Source organism: Aricia agestis, chromosome 15 (genome assembly GCF_905147365.1).
Source record: "Aricia agestis chromosome 15, ilAriAges1.1, whole genome shotgun sequence".
Taxonomy (NCBI): Eukaryota; Metazoa; Arthropoda; class Insecta; order Lepidoptera; family Lycaenidae; genus Aricia; species Aricia agestis.
Genome location: NC_056420.1, coordinates 14,760,291 through 14,780,989, shown reverse-complemented (window position 1 = coordinate 14,780,989; position 20,699 = coordinate 14,760,291). Strand labels below are relative to the sequence as shown.

General features: G+C 37.2%; 2 protein-coding genes and 1 long non-coding RNA gene across 4 annotated transcripts in view; 2 read left to right on the top strand and 1 right to left on the bottom strand.

The window, feature by feature from the left end:
* Positions 1 to 286: 286 nt before the first annotated feature.
* On the top strand, positions 287 to 8,997 carry LOC121734298 (sorting nexin-27). 2 transcript variants are annotated; one of them, XM_042124824.1, is made up of 9 exons: positions 287 to 564; positions 4,801 to 4,903; positions 6,190 to 6,424; positions 6,665 to 6,762; positions 6,920 to 7,166; positions 7,467 to 7,630; positions 7,784 to 7,973; positions 8,057 to 8,232; positions 8,787 to 8,997. In XM_042124824.1, the coding sequence occupies exons 1-9, from the start codon at positions 296 to 298 to the stop codon at positions 8,853 to 8,855; spliced, it is 1,551 nt and encodes a 516-aa protein (XP_041980758.1). In that variant the 5' UTR covers positions 287 to 295; the 3' UTR covers positions 8,856 to 8,997. The 2 variants fall into 2 exon arrangements, with proteins under 2 accessions (XP_041980758.1, XP_041980759.1); XM_042124825.1 differs by lacking the exon at positions 287 to 564 and adding an exon at positions 2,692 to 2,963.
* LOC121734299 lies at positions 5,123 to 8,848 on the bottom strand. Its single transcript, XR_006036698.1, has 3 exons — positions 8,790 to 8,848; positions 5,609 to 5,616; positions 5,123 to 5,135 (listed from the first exon to the last, which is right to left on the bottom strand). It is a non-coding gene; the product is annotated as an uncharacterized LOC121734299 (long non-coding RNA).
* Positions 8,998 to 19,161: 10,164 nt separating the features above from the next.
* LOC121734191 (myogenesis-regulating glycosidase) overlaps positions 19,162 to 20,699 on the top strand; it is a 39,753-nt gene continuing 38,215 nt past the window's right edge. Inside the window, exon 1 of the mRNA XM_042124661.1 lies at positions 19,162 to 19,264. The gene's annotated coding sequence lies outside the window, so the exon portion shown is untranslated. The remainder of the gene's footprint in view (positions 19,265 to 20,699) is intronic.

Sequence of the window (20,699 nt, the reverse complement as noted above, 5' to 3'; positions counted from 1 at the left end):
TTAATTGAAACATAAAAATCTGACAAGGATATCCTATCCCCATAATATCCTAATACACACATACAAACGTAAACGCACACATACACACCTGTGGAGTTTTATCGCCCCAATTTAAGATGGCGCTAGCTGTCGCGTCAAATGTCAATTCGTAAGCCGTCAAACTCTTTTAAACGTGTCAGTGCCAAATCCCAAAAAAAAAAAAAAACTCTTTTGACGCTTATCTGTCTACAAATATATACTAGAACTAGAATATAATATATATTAATAATCTGTGGTAGAAGTAGAAGTGTCCAAAATGGCCGAGACTGAAACCGATAATAACAGTATTGTTCGGCCCGACAAAAATAACAAGGGCCCGGTAGCTAATAATGGACCCCGACGTGTTACTATCTACAAAACGGACACAGGTTTTGGTTTTAACGTTCGGGGGCAAGTCTCCGAAGGTGGCCAGCTAAGATCGATTAACGGGGAGCTGTATGCTCCTTTGCAGCATGTCAGCGCCGTTCTGGAGCAGGGTGCCGCTGAGCAGGCCGGTATCAGGAAAGGCGACAGGATCCTCGAAGTGTGAGTAGAAGATTACTTTGTTTAATGTTGGCCATAGTCATGTTATCTTGCCGTTTCTGGAGTGCCCACCCACCTCCTATGCTTAGATATAGGCCATAGAATAATAATAATAATCGGCCAAGTGCGAGTCGGTCTCGCGTACGAAGGGTTCCGTACCAGTATAGAGCGAAAGTAGATAAAAATTGTGTTTCTTGTATGAGAGCCCCCCTTAAATATACTTATTTACTTTTATTTTTAATTATTAAAGGTACAATACAATTAAGTTTTTTGTGAAAATTTCAACTAGCTGCTACCATTATTGATTACGAGCTAAAAAGGCCAAAAAAATCACGTTTCTTGTATGGGAGCCCCCCTTAAATATTAACTTTATTTTAATTTTAGTATTTGTTGTTATAGCGGCAACAGATATACATAATTTGTGAAAATTTCAGAATTCTAGCTATAGCCATTCTTGAGTTACAGCCTGGATACAGACAGACAATGAAAACAGAACAACAGTAGCAAATTTTGCGATGATGCCTGGTTCCAAGCTCTTAAAGCCAAATAAGAGAAAAGTTAGTGTTCTGTGCCATCAATTTCTCCTGTTGTTACTGTGGTCGTCTATGTTGCTCACATATCGGCTTGCACAGCCATGAAAAGAGCTGTAACACAGACTAATACGCCGTAAATTGTCTGACAAGGACGTAAAGGCCAATGATGAATATAACAATCCCACCTACACAAATTCTTTAGTAGAATGCCAATATGAAAAACTACATTCGAAAATCCATACTTATTATAATATTTTATAAATGCGGAGGTTCTTTGAGTCCCAAGAAAGGACATAGGATGTTTTTTATCTGAGAAAAATGCTTGGTATCCTTGAGATAAACAAATTTTGGGTGCAGGGGAGTTGCAGGTTTACTGACTAGTTTATAAGTATTTCTACTATTGTGCCCCGGCTTGATCTCAGCCATTTTTAACTGTTGTATCTATAGATTTATATTGTGTGTAATAAAATTTTAGATACTTAATATTAAGGTCAAACATACACACAATGCATGTATGTACATTGTACATCTAATGAACTATTTTTGTTTGCACTTCGATAAAACAAATAGTCCAGACCTTACATCCTGCAATACAATGTCAAACATTTTAAACAAAACTAAAACAATTTATGTCTTCCATATTATGTAGTTTTTTAACTTTCTAAATTTAACATAAATAAAATAAAAATAAAATAAAATTATTAATTTATTTTATTTATTACTAAATTTAATATATATTGATTAAAATTAACATTTAAAATGTTTCTGAATTTAATTATCCTTATATTCACCAAGAAGCCCTTGCCATTATTTGTTTTGTTTTAAAATTTAATATTCGTTTCATCAGCTTGTGTGTTATCTATCTTCCTTACTACATCTTATTAAAGTTTCTCTCGACTAAACTATCTAGTCAAGGGTGTGAACTAGATTCTGCTGCTGATTGGTACTTAATCAAACGGTGGTCGGTCATAATTGTCTCTTGCTCCACTGACCTGTTTGTTTATCTGCAACTGTGTAGTTATTTATGATGGAGGAAGTTACAGTATATTTATTTACAATATTTATATGTTATAATGTAACTTTTCATTTGTTTAAGTGTTACACATATAGTTCTATTCTGTGAAGCTAATTGAGAATTTAAAAATTTTAATAAGTATCCCTAAGGTTTGCAAAAAAATACACAAGATGACTTTAGAGTGAACTTGTGTCTTTAAACTTTAAACTCAACTTTTTTAATGAAACAATTAAGTTAAATTATTTATTTCATATTGAAATTGAAGTGTTCTACATTAAAATGCCTTAATCGCAAGTATTTCTCTTGAACATAATTTTAAAAAGCAAAAACGAAATTGTAAGATTTAATATTAGATTAAATAAGCATCATTATGCACATGTTTTAATTAATTACAACAACAAACTGTCAATAACATGCAATCTTAAGGCGTAATTATTTAACAATTTGTCTAATGAGCAGAGATAACTAACAGTCAGTAGTCAGTACTCAGTCATTTGTTTACATTAGTTCAATCTGGTTGTATTCTCAATAGCTAACTGCCAAATTGTTATTTATCACTCTTGTAATATTATATAAATTAAATTATTATCTGAAATGTAAAATTCAATAATTCCAATATTTCTTTGAATACTTAAAGTTTTCTGACCTTAAATGATGATTTAATAAGGATAATAAGGCTTTATTTATAAATAAGACAGCAGTGTTTGTGTCAATGTGGTGTTGCATGCATGGGTCATCATGTCGGTGCAACGGGGCGGCTCGGGAAGCTTCCGATATAGGTTTTACTACTGTGAGAGCACTGGATTTGAGATATACGATATGGAAACTAAAGAACAGGCCGTAGACCAATTGAGGTATCTAAATAATTACATTAATGTGAAGGTGTATCTGTCTCCAAAGCCAAAATAATTACACTGATTTTGATGTTTGTGATGAAGCTACCTTGAGTCTCGTAAATTCTCACAGGACAAAAATTGGCTGTTCCCGTGCGATTACGATTTGCGGGCGACATCTAGTTTAAAATTATTATTGTTACAAAAGTTATTATGCGTGGACTATAAAGTGTGAGACTATCAGGTTTCCTTATAGTCTCACACTTTACATACTTAAACCCTAAAAATAAAAATCCATGGTAAGTTGTTAAAGAAATTCCAAAACAATTTTTCACAAAATAAAAATATATTTTACCCTAAAAGTTCAAGTTCACACCCTCTCTTTATTTTAAACAATACTTAATAATTATTATTGTGGATTCGTGAGCCGTCAAACTCTGTTACGAAAATTTTCATATAAACTTTTATACAGGGTGTAACAAAAATAAGTGATAATACTTTAGGGTGTGTACGTGTTCCTTGTAGAGAGTTCACTGTGAAAGTAGCAGCACTGAAAGACCAAAAATTTTTTTCACCTTTGTATGGGAAAACTCGTGACGCTCGGGCCCTTGCCCATACAAAAGTGAAAAAAAAATTTCGTCTTTCAGCGCTGCTACTTTCACAGTGAACTCTCTACAAGGAACACGTACACACCCTAAAGTATTATCACTTATTTTTGTTACACACTGTATATTATATATAAACGTTTTTGCTTTGTTTTCGCATTAAAAATAATTAATTTTGCACAAAAAGGTTTTGTTATACCAACAGTTTGGGTATCGTAAGTCGTAACTGAAATGCGTAATACAGCAATACGTAGAAAATACACAAGTTTTAAGTACCTCTTCATTCCCAAACCGCTGAACCATTTTGCTGAAATTTGGTATGGAGATACATCGCGTCCCGAGAAAGGACGTAGGATACCCGGGCATATATACGGTTCCCGTGCGACAAATGAATTTTGTCGCAACGGAGTTGCGGGCGTCATGTAATTCATATTATTTTGTAAGTAAACAGATTACTGAATCCCGATGCGTAGTTTCGGAGATAAGCTTTTACATACACGTTACACACTCCCCTTGTGAACTTTGTCACCTTATCACTGCAGTCGCCACAGATGTTTGCCACTTTTGAACTTTATTCCCAAGCAGTAAGGTCGAATAGTGGCGCGCTGCATCTGTTATTGACTGTACATAAATGTTATAGAAGACAAACATAGCATAATGTCGAATTTTATGATTGGCGGCTATATAACTTTTATGTTCTCCAATATAAACTTCATCTAGGCCTAGTGGCTGAGAGGTTGGCGTTTGTGCTCAACCATGACAAAAGGCGATTGTACACAGACAGAATATTATGGACAGCAAACATTGCAGCATGTTAACTTTTATTATTGGCTACTTAACTTTTATCGAGCGATAAAAATATCCCCGCATTATTATTAACGGCGAACAGAAACAAAATCTCTTAATTACCACACATTTTGCCTGAATTTTATTTCCATAGTTTCGACAACAAGTTAGAAATCAAGCATATTAATATGGGATTTGGCAGAAGGCATCGCACATGCCATGCTGTTTAGTTACATGCTTGATGGCAGGGCCGGATTTATATATTTTATGAGTATAGGCCACTTTAATTTTGGCGCGCCTATATGTATGAATTCTGCCGCCATCCTAGGACGCTGCCGCCCAGAGGCCATGACTTATACTGCCTATACATAAACACAAAGCTGCTTAATGACCTATCTTTACTGCCGAAATTCTCGATTAGAATTTTATGAAATTCGCCATCGTTTATGGTAATGTTGTTGTTGCAGCAACGGCGTGAACGTGGAGGGCGCGACCCACAAGCAGGTGGTCGATCTCATCAAGTCCGGCGGAGACTGTCTCACGCTGACAGTCATCTCCGTCACACAGAAGGTAAGCTAGACCAGTTCTGCAGGCTTAGCATTATAATAACTCCCACACCGGTTTCGGTGGCGGTGGTCGGTTTCGTTGAAACCAGGGCAGTTACGCAGGAGTAATTTTTATAGTGCCCAAGTGTGTGCGCAGTACACAAGAGGAGTATCTATTCCTTTACTCGCTGAACCAAGTGGAACTGAAGACCGACACGACAGCGAGAGATCAGGCGCAGGACCGACTTTATACACGCCTCAGACAATCAGGTGATCAGCTTGCATTGTCCTAACCAAACTTAGAAATAACATTTCTAAGGGGGGTATTACATTATCATTTATATATGATCATTTCTATGATCATATATAGGATCCAATATATATGATCATTTGATCATATCTGCATATTACATTATCATATTTCATTGATCCTATTTTACGTCATATGTGGTTTCAATAGCCAATGGAGAGCGCTAACGCTGACAGGTATTGATGTCAGGGTTACTAGATATGTGTATGTATTGATACGTGGGAGAGCCATGCTTTGGCACGAATGGGCCGGCTCGACCGGAGAAATACCACGTTCTCACAGAAAAACGGCGTGAAACAGCGCTTACGATGTGTTTCGCCGAGTGAGTGAGTTTACCGGAGGGCCTACCCTATTCCCTTCCCTACCCTCCTCTATTCCCTTTCCTTCCCATCCCTACCCATTCCTACCCTCCCCTATTACCCTATTCCCTCTTAAAAGGCCGGCAACGCACCTGCAGCTCTTCTGATGCTGCGAGTGTCCATGGGCGACGGAAGTTGCTTTCCATTAGGTGACGCGTTTGCTCGTTTGCCCCCTTATTTCATAAAAAAAAAAACAGAGATTTCGATTTGTCAAAAGACATCGTCATTTTTAATATGGCTTGTTTTTTGTTATTTCAGCAAGATTATCCAAGTATATAATTAGAAAAATAATTACATTACATTATTTGAAACATATTAACGAACAAGAAATTAAAAACTCTTTTTTATATTAAATAACTGGCAACACCTATTTCTATGACCATATTGGATCTAATCTCTCAGCAAATGTCAAAAATCTATGATCAAGGAAGAAATGAATCATATGTCTATATTACATTATCCAATATCATTGACTCAATGATCTCGGATCCAATATATATGATAATCTAATATCCCCCTAATGTGGGACTCGAACCCACGACCTTCCAGTAAAAGTCACGCTCTAAACCACTGGACCACTGACAAGTACTTCCGTAAAACCGAATTGTTGATTCCACTGATTTGCTCATCTATTCATTCCAGGAAGCCGAGCGCCTGGAGCCATGCGAGGACGGGTCGACGCCGGCGGCTCGCACGCGCCCCGACTACAGCGACAAGCGCTCCCTGCCCGTCTCCGTGCCTGACTACCGCGTCGTGATGGAGCGCGGCGGGCGCAGCCACGTGGCGTTCAACGTGCACATGGCCGGCCGCCACCTGTGCTCGCGCCGGTACCGCGAGTTCGCCGACCTGCACGCCCAGCTGCGCCGCGAGTTTGTGGGTGAGCGAGACGCCCCGTAGCTCTTTCTCTGTCTGCCCCCTCCCCACTACCGCGTCGTGATAGAGTGCGATTCCTTTGGCTTTTTTGAATACCACTAATATTGCCACAAATCTGCTGTACAGCCGTGTATTAAGTTTTATAAACTGAAAACTGTAACTGAGTTTGTGATTGTAGATGTCATTAGTTTGGTCGGCTGCCTTTTTGGATTGTTGGGTTAAATTTGATTGTAAATATTTTCAGGCTTTAACTTCCCGAAGCTGCCGGGCAAGTGGCCGTTCACGCTGAGCGAGCAGCAGCTCGACGCCAGGAGGAGAGGTCTCGAACAGTATTTAGAAAAGGTAAAACATATTATAATATGTTGCTTAAATATCTCTATAAGTAAATAAATCCCCCTTGATTTATTTTGAATATAAAGAGCTATTGAAATCCTAAGGACCAAATTAAAATCCTCTCTAGTTTAGATTATAAAATGTTTAACAAACACTCAAATCACAGGTTTGCGCAGTCCGCGTGATAGCGGAGTCCGAGGCTGTCCAAGAGTTCCTAACAGACTCGGACGATTCCTCCAACCCGTCACCGGTGGACCTGAAAGTCCTGCTACCTGATAAAGAGGTGGTCACAGTATCGGTACTCAAGTCGACCAACGCTGACGATGTGTACCGAGCGGTCTGCGACAAAATAGGATTGTCTAAGTCCGTACAGAAGTATTTTTACCTTTTTGAAATTGTGGAATATAATTTTGGTAAGTCAATACTTACATTTACCAGGTCTTTATTTCCTCATATTAATACACAAGAAAAATATGACGGTCTCGTTGCATAAATTATGCACAACCATTGAAAATATTGAAAATATCTTGAGACTCGACTAACATCAATAAAAAAAATGCAACAGTAAGATAATTATTTTGACCATGCTGTACAAGTCAAACATGTTTATTCTTTACTTAATGTAACTGATATGCATAAATGCAAGCCCTAATAAACATTAAACACGTCAATGCATCATCATCAGGTTAAATATAAATGAACAATGATTCCAGAGCGCAAACTCCAGCCGAACGAGTGCCCCCACTCGCTGTACATCCAGAACTACTCGACCGCGTCCAGCAGCTGCCTGTCCATCCGCAAGTGGCTGTTCCACCCCGGCCGGGAGGTGGCCATCGTCAACGAGGACAGCAAAGCCGCCGCGTTCATATTCTGGCAGGTCAGTTGTACCATCGAGACAGACCTACGTCATTTGGTCGAATTGTGTCTATTTAATAGACGACATGCCGTTGAATGCTGTCGACTGCCGTCGACGGCACCCGTTGACAAGTGCCGTTCGTCTGTAACCGTAGCTAACTTTGTTTTTCCTTAGGCCGTGGAGGACGTGAACCGCGGCGTGTGCTGTGCGGGAGCGCGGCTGTACCAGCTGAAGGCGCTGCAGGAGGTGCGGCGGGCGGCCGAGTACCTCGCCCTCGCGCGCACGCTGCCCGGCTACGGACACGTCGCGCTGCCGCCCGCGCGCACCGATTGCCGCGCCACGCCCGCCCTCGCGCTCACACTAGGTACAGTATAGTACAGTATAGTACAGGAGGTGCGGCGCGCGGCCGAGTACCTCGCCCTCCGTGACTGTATGTTCACATTGCAGGCTGGAGCGGCCTGAAGCTGTCGGCGTGGTCGGAGGAGGGCGTGGCGGGCGGCGAGGTGCGGGTGTCGTGGCGCGAGGTGCGCGAGTGGCGGGCGGACGACGACGCCGCCGCCGCGCGCCTGCTGTACGCGCCGCACGACCGCCAGCCGCGCGCGCTCACAGTATACACTCCATACGTGAGTACTGAGTACTATACCAGAGTAGACAGAATGATAGAGTATGCCGACTTAGAACTGATGTTGAAATGTTTAAATTTGACGTATTATGACAAAAATCGTCGCTAGGGTTGTTAACTTGTTACCTACGAATTTAAAACTATGACATATTCGCTGGACGTGTTCCTTTTTGGTCGTATTGTTGTTTGTGTTTTGGCAGATGCGATTAAAATTGTCAGAATCCAATTTTGAAATCTTTATTTTAAAATAAATTATATCAGCCAGCTGGTATCACCTTTTCATGAAAATACAATTTTGTAGTTTGTATGGAATGTGCAAGATTCGATCTTCGAGCTGCATTAATATACTATCGCCAAATATGCACATCTATTGAATAAATAATGAAGTCATAGCGCAAAATATAGTTGCAAGCAAAACTCTAAAGCTTTTATAAGCGTCGGCAAACAATATTCTCAACAACTACTACTTAAAATACTTACAATTTGAAGGCAATATTTGAATATAGTTTGCTGAGTAAAATTAAGACTTAAATATTCTACAATATTGTATTTCAGTACCAATTCCTCATCAACTGCATGGACCGAATAGCCGAGGAGCAGAGTTGGGTGGACACCGGCGAGTAGAAACCTCTCCACGCTGCATAGTGTAAGGATATGAACTGTATTATGCCATAGCACGACGTCGGACGGCGCTCATTGTACTATACAAACTATGTATATTCAGAGAAGTTGATTCCTAGGCAGAAGACGGACCTACATGCGTTGGTCGCGTTACGTCCAACCTAGCCGTCAGATCCATAAAGTTAATATACCTAGCAGAATAAAGAAACGAAGGCCTGAGCCAGCGAGATGTCACTATCAGTTACACTGCGTGGTAAAAAGAGACGTGTGATATATGACGGCAGAACTTTTTTTTTGACGTCCGTCGGCGCTTATCGGCACGTTGACAATTTAATCTCATACAATTCATGTTCAATCATGCTTGTGTAATTGTATACGTACACATATTTTTACACACAGATGTAAACCAATTTCGGTTTCGTTTGACAGCTCGAAATTGTTGATCTATTCCGCTAGGTATATTAATTTTATGGTCAGATCAGGATAAATATTGAAATGACATAACCCAACCAAATGACGTAGTCCGTCAACTGCCTAGGAATCAATTTCTTTGATAGTATTATAATATATTTTAAATCAGTATTGTAAAACTAAAATGATTTTTCTACGTGTTACACAGTGTATTAAATGTGGCCTGGCCAGGAGAAATAGCCTGAAATGAAATACCATATTAAACTATTAAAAAAACATCAATTTGTTGTCTAACAAGAAAGATGGAGGCATGTCAAAAGTCGGTCCTGAGCGTAATGTTTAGCCAGTGGAGTCGGTTTACCGTCCCACTGGGCTAGTAACGGAACAGTGTGTTCTAAGCTCTTGACACGATAAAATAGCTCTTACGTGATTAGCTTGGTTCCTACAAAGCTAATTATAAATACTGAAATTGAAAATTTTATAATTTTTGAAATTTCAACAATATGCCTTTATTAGTGTTGCCGCTATAAAAAAAGAACTCTGAATGTTTTTTTCTGGTCAGGCTATAGCGGGTGATTGCAAAGGAATTGGTCGATGTCGTGTGTTTTATTTTGTGACAGCTTTAAGTGACGTCGTAGTTTGTGATTCGTTAAAAAAGTATACTTGGAGGCTGATTCTCGTAGCCAATTCGTTGGATCAGTCTTAGTCTTATCTCACTCGCATGGCTTATACGCGAATAAAGGTGCCGTTCCGATCAACGTGACAAGCGACCGCGACCGACGAAAATTCAAATAAAATGCTACTTTATGACCTAGGTCCTCCTAGGCTGTAGACTTCATTTTTCTCTACGCCACTAAACGAACGGCGGCATGGGTCGCTAGACCAATGTCGGAAAAAAATGGATCATATGGCCTAGGTCATAAAAAGGTATTTTGTTTGATTTTTTTGGCGCATGCGGCAAGATCGAAAAGCCATCTTAACTCGAGACTGATGCTATGCTGCGAATTGAATACCAGAATGGGCCTTCTGGAGTTCTTTGAAATTTTCATGTGATTGTATGTGGCACTGTGATAAGTTTTAAGTTTTGTAAACGAATTCTATGCGAGAGGACGGTTGGAAATCGTCGTTGAATTTTGTTATTGAATATCCTTATCGCGTTTAGAAAATATAGGGGATGTTTAAAATGTCTCAGATAATCTCAAAACCTACGACGAGTTTACTAGGGGTTAGGTGTTTAGTTGGTCCTTCTAGCCTGATTCTAAATATTATGTTAATTATAGACAAAAATAAGGATTTATACCTAATTTCTAGTACACAGTCATGGGCCTCGCTTTATACATAACATGTATGTACTTATTTATTATTATTGTACAGTATGTTATTTTATAATCAATTTTAATAATCGTAAGTCCTTACAGATACTTATATGGAAATGATGAATTTGATATTAACGTAAGCCACGCTGATCTTAGCATTATATTGAACTGTAGAGATTTATATTATTCATATATTTTCAACGTAGGCAATATTTAGTTTAAGTTTATAATCATGTTCCATTCTCAGACCTAATAAAAAAGTTGCGACAGATCTTTGCAACGATTAGTGTACGCGTTTACATACTACATCCATGAGATACCACACAGCGACAAGTCGTTCTATAATGTAAGGCGTAGTTTTGATACATATGTGTGGGTGACGTTGTAGTTACACGTCATAGCTAGCGCCTCACTGTGTGCGTCACAAACTCTGTCCTCGCTTTTTTTGTTTGGTCTGGGGTTCCAATTATGAATATTGTAGTGGTCATTTAACAACTTCATAAAACTGTACATCGATGCTAACATTGTAATAAGCAATAACTTTTTTTTTAATATTGGGTTTTAGAAAATATATTTTATATTTCGCCATGACAATAGTATGGTTTGAATTCAGAATGTACTTCATGTTTAGTGTAAATCTATGTAATAACATTCCTCGAGAGAAATCATCTTTTTATCTTTATACACTACTCCCGTAAGACCAGTTTATATGTAAGCTACATACGGCCCCGGCTTGTGAATATCCTTCTATACATCATATCGACATGTAAAACAAATAATGAAAGTATTTTCGGCTTAAAATGCTTCGGGACAGGACAGGGATTCGGAAACATACTTAGGAAATTAATAATTTAAGATCAGAACAAATATATGTGTCACTTGGATGTCTTGCGGGCGTTAATGCGAAGCAAAGCATGTCACTTAAAGGTGATCGCACATTTATCAGCAGGCACGCGCCGAACGCGCCGCATTTTAGTATTCGTTGTATGAAGTGATGTGAAACCTCGCACATTCGTCCGCACCGTACGCGCCGCATTTCGTGTACTATGCGGTGCGTTCGACGCGTACGGCGCGTACGGTGCTGGCAAATGCAATCTTCTTAAATTACACTGAATTCAGCCAAGCGCATAATAATTATTATACTTGAATGCCAATGACAGGAATGTGTAAAATATATTCTCAAGTTACATTACAAGATAGCATCGCTAGTTCTTATTTCGGCCATGCGCTAAAATATCCTTATACGATTATACACCTTGCCAATTTAAGCAATAAGTATTATTTAAGTCAGTCCCGGGGTAGTTTTATGAGCTGAAAACGATAGTAGAAATGTCGACCACTGGAACATAATGTAAGGAGATCTTTTATAATACGGCGCAGTGCACTTAATATATCAGTAGGATAAGTCCATTTTAACGTGTGTAAGTGTAGTCCTATATCGTTTTATCACCGATGTAAGTGTAAATGGTCGAGTAAGTAACTCGCTTTTGATTTTGAGATGAACTTCAGCAAAGGATCATTCCTATTTGAGCTAGCATTGTATGTTTCACAGTGTACAAGAGGTGAAATTGGCTTTTAAGTAATAAATAAATGAAAACAAAATTTACGGATGCCAGCATAATTTTTATTAAAATTAAAGGGACAATAAACCTCCTCCTTTTGTTGAAAGTCGGTTAAATAAATATGTCAAAAGCGAGTTACCTCCTCGACAGAACGTAGTGAATTTTCCTAACGAATACTGCCTTTCTTATTTCTACTCTACTCTATACTCTGTTTATTTTAGTTATACTACTGTACTATTTAGACTATGACATTCGTAGCATCGACTTATAAGAACCAGGGAGCCGATTTCCAAACTTTCGTTTACATTTTCAAAATTATAGGATATGGTCATAATTTTGATGTTAGAACTTTTTAAATCACTTTAAAAATTTCTAATGTCAAAATTTTGACGTTTTGACTGTTTAAAAAAGTTAAATGAAGCACATGTTTATGAAAGTTAGGCAATTGGAAAGCCGTGTTTAAATTAGTTAGGTTTTATAAGTCAATGCTACGTAATATATCAAACAAGCTATAGGTAATGTAATGGTTTCGAATAAGAATCGTTTGGGTCAATTATAACTAGCACATCGACGTAGGTACTCAGTAGGACGCTTGTAGGATTTTATTTGTGTGCCTTGCACATACAGAATGCTTTGAGCGAATAACACTATTTTAATATGTATAATGTATATGTCATATACATCATAATATACTATAACTACATAAAATACTATATGATTAGTCGAAGATGATTTGTGTCTTGCAACACGTTTTCAACTTGTTTATTGTTGCTTATAAGCACAGAAAGGCTATACGGTCATGTTATGGTTGGCTTAGTATGGCCATAAAATTACTGTTTTCTTTTTTTCTACGGAAGAATAGACAAAGTGACAGGTTGACAAAAGAAATCTCTCATTTTGTTCCTAAAATCTGTTAAATTTATTAGAACCGTGGTCATGCTAAGTCTCCAAGATATACATTATGGTTACTTCAATAAGAAGTCCATATCGAGTTTTCTACGTTTACTTAAAAAAAGTATGAGTTAATGTTTATAAATTATCAAAAACCTAAAAGCATCAGAAGAATCATTACTTAGCTTGTCATAGTCGCTATTTTTCTTGATACTCTTTCTTGTTTCCCGCCTTTTGAGACTAAAAATTGTCATATTTAAAATTAAAATGATTTTAAAATTGTTGCCATATTAAAATTATTTTTTGGTATGATTGATAGCTTGGATACGTAATTGGAAATTTATAATTTAATTATAATTTTATCATAATTGTTTCGGTTATTATTATGGTCCAAATAGGTTGAGTCTGCTAATATTTTTTCCATTGTGATATATAATAAATAAATCATTAAACAAATTTTATTAATTTTATATTAGATTAATTTAATTGATACAGCAAAGACTTTCGGCTTTAATGATTAAAAAGTCGCTAGAGAAATTTTCGTAGCGGCTGCGTTTTTTAATTTCTATCCAAACGATATATTGCAGTATTTTAATAGTTCAAATGTTTTATTTTAATGTTTAACTGTGTACGTTAGTTAGTACCATGACATAGTACTGTATACTTCGTTTCGATTCATTTCGACCTTTATGTAAAAAAAATAATTCGGCTATAATGCTACCATATAACTTATTCAAGTTTATTTTGACAATCACAATCAATTTAAATGTTACGTATTGACCGCGCAATAAGGAAATAAAATGGATTTGGTAGATTTTTTTACATTTATACCAAAATGAATTGGAAAGGGGTATAGTGTTACAGTTTATTATTGTTTGTGTAGTCAAATATATGTATCGATACTATGTTGTGTTTGGGATGTCTAGATGCTATGTGGGGGAAAATTTGGAGTGAATAATTAAATATCGGGTGAAAATGATTCGGGCCAGTCCAGAGAAGCAATATTATAACACTTTTCTAACTGCATATTATAATGATGTTAATGTTTTTTACTTGAGCAACAATAATAATTGAAAGAATTCGTAAATCGACCACACACGAGTCTCTTTTATTTATGAAAATATAGCTATCGCGTTCATATAAGAATGAAATAGACATATATTTGTAGGTCCAGGCTTTATCGGAATAGGGGTATAATTTATATATTTGTCGGAAACATCAGTGTTTTACCATCAGATAAACAAATCAAACTTATGCTCAAACAATAAAGCACCAATGGCTGCGCGGCTGCAGCAGTATCAGCCGATCATAATGTAGTTAGCAATGCAGCGATTGACCGGAATTTGTTTTCATATATTTTAAAAGATATAACATTGCCATTCTGATGGGCATATTGCTTTCTTTTAGCTAATGCAACAGTCTTATAACAAGGTCACAAAGTTTTCACAACTTTTTTTATAATAAAGTTTGGTTCTATTACTAGATATCTATACCAGAGATTGAAAGTAAGACTTGGGGTCAATTCAGACAGCAACGCGACGCTTAGATGCATTTTTAAAATTGTACTGAATTGACATTACAATTGCGTGAGACGTCTTGCGAATCTGTCGAAGTAATGCATCTACGCGTCGCGTTGCAGTCTGAATGAACCCTTATATTCTCGCCAGTCTAAGCTTTTGTAACTTGTAAGTTGATTTTGTAGTTATTATTTAATGGTATATATCTTGTTTTGATTCCACAATTTATTCTTTTAAACTAAAAACTGTTCTGAACTACGAATTTTGATCCAGAGAAGTTAATTATTCTCCTTGATATTTATAAGAGCCACTCAGTTGCTACATAGTACATACATATAATATTATATTGTTGTTACTTTTTCATCCTTGTCTTTTCTAGAGTATTAGATAAGGAAATTGTATAACTATAAGATCTATACAATATACACAGAGTGGCTCTTTTAAGTTTTATTTGTATAGAACTCTATCCACCTATTTTCTGAATTTTGTAATGTCATATTATGTTTCGTTGTGCGAGACCTAACATTCCAATCATTAGTTGTATGTCATGCTTAACCTGTATGGAGCTTGTCGAGATGATGCGATTGACGCGCGTTTACACAACTGCGGTAGGAAAAACGCGTTTCAATTCTCACTACATATAACATTGGTAAATGGTACGTTTAGAACCAATTTGATTTATTATAATATGTATCCAACTAGTAAATTCGGGAAATTATTGTGCTAAGAATTTTGTTATCTCGAGAAGGTTTGTATATGTGTATGTTTGTCACATCTTTAGAAAAACCTACGAAACGGTTTTTGGGTTAAAACTAGTTGCTAGGTATATGACATTCAAATTAGTGACAATCTTGTGGTTCGTTATGATTACCATTAAATTAGAAAGTATTTAAAAAGAAGTAAAACGTAAAATGTATCCGCTTTTGCCTGTGATCGCGCGTCGATCGCACAGTCTCGACTCTCACTACACTTCAGCGCGTTGTCGAAACGCGCGTTTGTAAACTATCAGTATGTAACGTGTATAGAACTTCTATAAATTAATTATTGTATTACAAACTCGTATTATTTATATTCCCCTAGGCCCTATGTCCACTAATTATACAGATAAGAATACAATCATAGAAGGAAAGGGAAGTAGAAGAAAAGAAAAACAATTTGTAAAATAATGAAGTAAAAAAAACATAGGTCATTTAAGTTGATTTGGGCAGCCTGACAGCCTGTGTACGTATGATTCTCCGTAACGCCTTAACAACGATCGAATTTCAAAGTCGCTGGCTTTATAAAAAGCTTAAGTATTGTATGTTTGTTTCTCAGCAGCGCCTAACTCTAGATACGATTTTGTCGCTGGCTTAGAAAGGTTTAAGATTGAAATAAAAGAGGTTAAGTCAATGACATAATCGTCACGTGGTTGTGAGTTTGTTAATTAAACCGCCCAACGGCGATGCCGGGGTGTATACACTTTCAATTTTACTGAGATCTATGGACTATGAGTATTATAAACTCGAAATTTAGCTATTAATACTATTAATATGTAGCTAAAGTTTAAGTTCCTTACTTGACGTCAAGAGAAAGAGGGACTTCCAAAAAGGATGAAGGTATAATATTAAGTTAGTCTATAGTTACTTTGTATACCATTATATGTTTCATGATTATTCGGCCGTTAGAGGACCAATTTTTATAACACTGCACCTCTTTATCAGGGCTAAAAAGTATGTGTATAATTCGTGTATGGTATTACTAAGACTTCGCCGTCTGTCCGTCCGTTCGTCTGTCAGCTGTCTGCCCGCAGACTGTATCTTAAGAACTGCGCTAGTTGGACAATTGAATTTGTTACGATGTCCGCGTTGTTCAACACGTGTGGTGACCGCGGGGCGCTAACGCGGCGCGCACGACTCTCAAATAAAGGATCACTCGCCATCATTACCATGTGAAATGACTCAAGGTGGGCCACAGAGTGCAGACCACAGATGAGCACGAGAATGTCTAGTTTGAAATGACGCGCCTCATCACTTCACTAGTTGAAATATATGGGGAATTTTGTAAATTTTACCGAATACAGGGTGTAACAAAACTAAGTGATAATTCAGGGTGTGTACGTGTCCCCTATACAGAGTTCACTGTGAAAGTAGTAGCGCTGTAAGAGTAATTTTTTGTGATTTGTATGGACAAGCGCGCCAGCGTCATGAGTTTGCCCATGGAAAAGCAAAAAAAATAATCTTACAGTGCTGCTACTTTCAAAGTGAAGTCTATACTGGCCCCTTAGACAAAGTATCTTTCGTTAAAAACGATGACGAAATCCGTTATCAAAATGTATGGGATTTCACATTAATCTTCGCAAGCGAAAATATGTCATTTAGCGATGACTGTCAAATCCCATACATTTTGGTAACAAATTTCGTCATCGTTTTTAACGAATGGGGCTTTGGCGACGGCCCCAGGATACTCATACACACCCCAAAGTAGATATTATTATCACTATGTTTTGTTACACCTTGTATACGAGAAAAGGGAAATTTAAAGAAAAAAATAAAGGGAAATTGGGAAACTATCTTTGCTTGTCGTAAATTAGTCACAGTTAAGTAAGTTAAGTATCTGTGTTCACTTTCTGCAAAGAACGAAAGCTATGGTATTTTTACACCCTTTTTCATATAGGAGGCGATTATCTAGGTATACCACTGCAGTATGTATTTATGTATGTTCATCTTAATTTTAGTGAAAGGAAATATTAGAAGAGGTGATAAGAAGCTGATAGAATACTGAAGCCCAGGTTTCAAAACAATAGTCCGATAGGTACGAATAGTGTAAAACAGGCAGAGTTTAAAATATATCTTTAGTCCTTATTACTTAGGTGGGGCCACAATTATTCAATGGGTCGCGTTGGCGGAGCGAAAAAACGCATCGATTGCTATATTATAGCAGCGTCATGCAACAATAGAATACAAGACGGATAACGCTTCATTCACCCTCCTACTGCACCTGCTGTGCACATCTAACGACGTAAGACTTAATTTTGGCTAATGTTATAAATGAAAATTTGTGTCTGTCTGTTTGTCAGTCAGTTTCTCTGTCTGTTAGCACTGTACATCTGTATCACTGTACCTCTGAACCGATAAAAAAATTGTTATGAAATATCTTGAGTCCAAGAAAAATATCATTAGTAGTTTAGTACGGTACCTGTAGTTTTGATGTCCGAACAATGTATCGCAATGCGAGCAACATCTAGTATTGTACCGTGTGTCCGTGTACGTAAAAAGTAGCGGCAACGCAACGCAGTCCAGCAGAGCAACGTGGCTTCCTTATTATATAATTGTAAACAGTGGGCAGACGTCGCGCTAGACGCCGGCGACTGCGGTAATATTGATACTTCCGTCCCGACGCGACGCCCTCATTACTGACGAGACTCTGCCCTAACACGACACCTGAGACAAGGCTGCAGGGCCTAGCTAGGACTTAGGAGCAGCTCTGGATTTATGTATAGACAGTACAGGCCATGGCCTATGGGCGGCAGAGTTCGAACCACTCGAACATAAGGGTGGCAAAAAGAAAGTGTATGAATATAAATCCGGCCCAAGCTAGAAGGTTCTATTCTATAGGATAAGGCAGCCAATTGTTTCTAGCATTTTAGGCAGACTTACGGTCGGACTCTTGAGGCAATACTTTATGGTCAAATTTCTCTTCCTTGAACTCCTCTACGTCTTAGCAATGTAATTTGCCTCACGTATGCATTCCACAACATAGGGGTTGTTTTAATAGAGGTTTTCTGTCAGACCGTGGTATTATATCATAGCTAGGTACATTTAGGAATGCTTCAGGTTGTCGCTGTGAGTTTTGGTATACATGACCAATATCTGTTTTGATTACGAGTTACGATAGCCAACAATATATTATTATATAAGACTTTTGTTACACAGTACACACTGTACAGTACAAGTCTACTCGCCTGCCGTCATAATGTCGTTATAATGAACCCACTTTGGACGATAACAGCACAGTCAAGTCACCTTTAAACTAAATTACCTACGCGAAAAAACAACGCCTAAAAAAGCTATTGTTGTTGACAAAATTATTGTAGTACTTTTAATTAATTATTTACCACTTACTATAAATTATATAATAGCTTTATTTATTTCAAATTTTCCAATTTTGCTAAAAGATGTCCCCGTGAGAGTTGCGTCGGTTCTTTTAGCCGGGTTCCCGAACCGATGATACTTATTATCATCATGATACATGAGTCATGACTCATGAGGGATAATATAACCAAAAGAGTTCCCGATCCGGTGATAGGCATCATGAGGGTTAATTCCCAAAGTGTTACCTTACTAAACCAATTTGGAAAACAAAACATTTTTCAAAACTTTTCATAAAGTCAAACCAAAACCTACCCTTATGAAGAACAATTTATGCTATCAACGACTACTTATTTTTTCTTTTAAACCAACAATCCCCAAGCGGCACCCGGCTGTCGCATAACAATTGAATATCTATTGTGTCTGCGATTCCCACGATCGAGGTATTAACTTACAACTATAGTGGGTCTGATGATGACGACAGCTTGTATAATGAGGAAGGCCCGTGCTAACTGCTACATTACCTTAACTATGAGATTTCAGTCCATCACTGACGGCGCGCGGTGTTGTCTCGTGCGGCGTGCCCAAACCTGGACTCAGTGAAATTGTGTTCTTCACTACATAGTACGTAGTACGTAGTAGATACGGGTATGTATGAATATATCTAGTACTTATATTATTTATGAAAGCTGTATTATTCTAGTACATAAAGTTAAATTTTGTAACATTTCTATGATTCTGGATGATAAAATTTTTGTGAGAGTCCACGGAACTTTTTTCTTTTTTATGAGGTTTTTTTTCTAGTTTATCTAACATTTCCTTAGTTCCTTAGGAGGTCCTTTAAATTTTGAAGTTATCTACAAAAGTAATCTAATAATTAACTATTACCTTTTGTTGTATAAAATTCTATCTTTAGGGTAGTTGTAACTTTCGATCTTTGCCGATAAAGTAAGGATCAATAGAAATTCTGAATTAAAAACTCTGCACTGTCTTTTTAAGCTAGGATAAAGAGAAAATCCGAACTAAACTAAAACTGTCTATTAACCTGCGGTTGTTCGTGCTTTTTAAATAACGCTGTTGGTCGCCTGGGGCTTGAAAGCCCGAAAATTAAATGAGAAAATAAAAATGACATTGTTATTTAATTCAATGTTAATCAGATTTAATCAAAAAATTAATAATGTGAATACTTATAAGTTATAACTTATAATATACTTAACCAAAACTCATAATTTAAAAAAAGAAGTCAAAAAATTTCAAGTGGATACCGCAATACAGATACTTATAGGAAAATGAAAAAAAAAATCAACATAATTTTAAAATTGTGGTAAAGCTTGCAGATAACTGAAATAACGGTTAAATTTCCTATAACTAAGATTGAAATTGAAAAAGCCAAGTCCAAATAAAACATACAGACTATTGAATGTTTAACATTGACAAATTTTCAGCACTAAAACCTTCCATATTTTATACACTTTCCTGTTCTGATACTTTAAACGTACCTACTTATTGTAATTAAAATATCTATGGACGCTTCACAAATCACACCACATCAGTTTGGCCCCGTGCTAACTGCTAAGTACCTGAAGGACTTGTGTTACGGGTACCAGACAACGGAAATGTATTTAATTATATAACTTAATAACTTTTATACTATAAGTTCCTACACATATCTATGATCCAGGAACATAGAAAACTTTTTGTTCCGTCAGCGGGATTCGAACCCGCGATCCCCGGCTTGAGCTGCCACACTCTCTTAACCATTGAGCCACAGAGGTCGTCTAATGTAAATATACTGACAATTCGTTTCTAATCATCTCCAAAAAATAATCATCATCATTTTGGTCTACATAGCAAAATATGCATTTTTGGAAAAGTGCGTCTAAAACTTCGTATAAGCGATATAAAACAATAAGAACCAACACACGAACGTTTTATTATTAAAATACAATCCATTTCGGTGTGAAAACGATATGAAAATATCATATCAAATTTAGTTACGCAGTTGGTTCAAAACACATCAGCTGTAACACACAATATAATACTTAATATGCACGCGAGCTCAGATGAGTGGCAATAAGAGCCC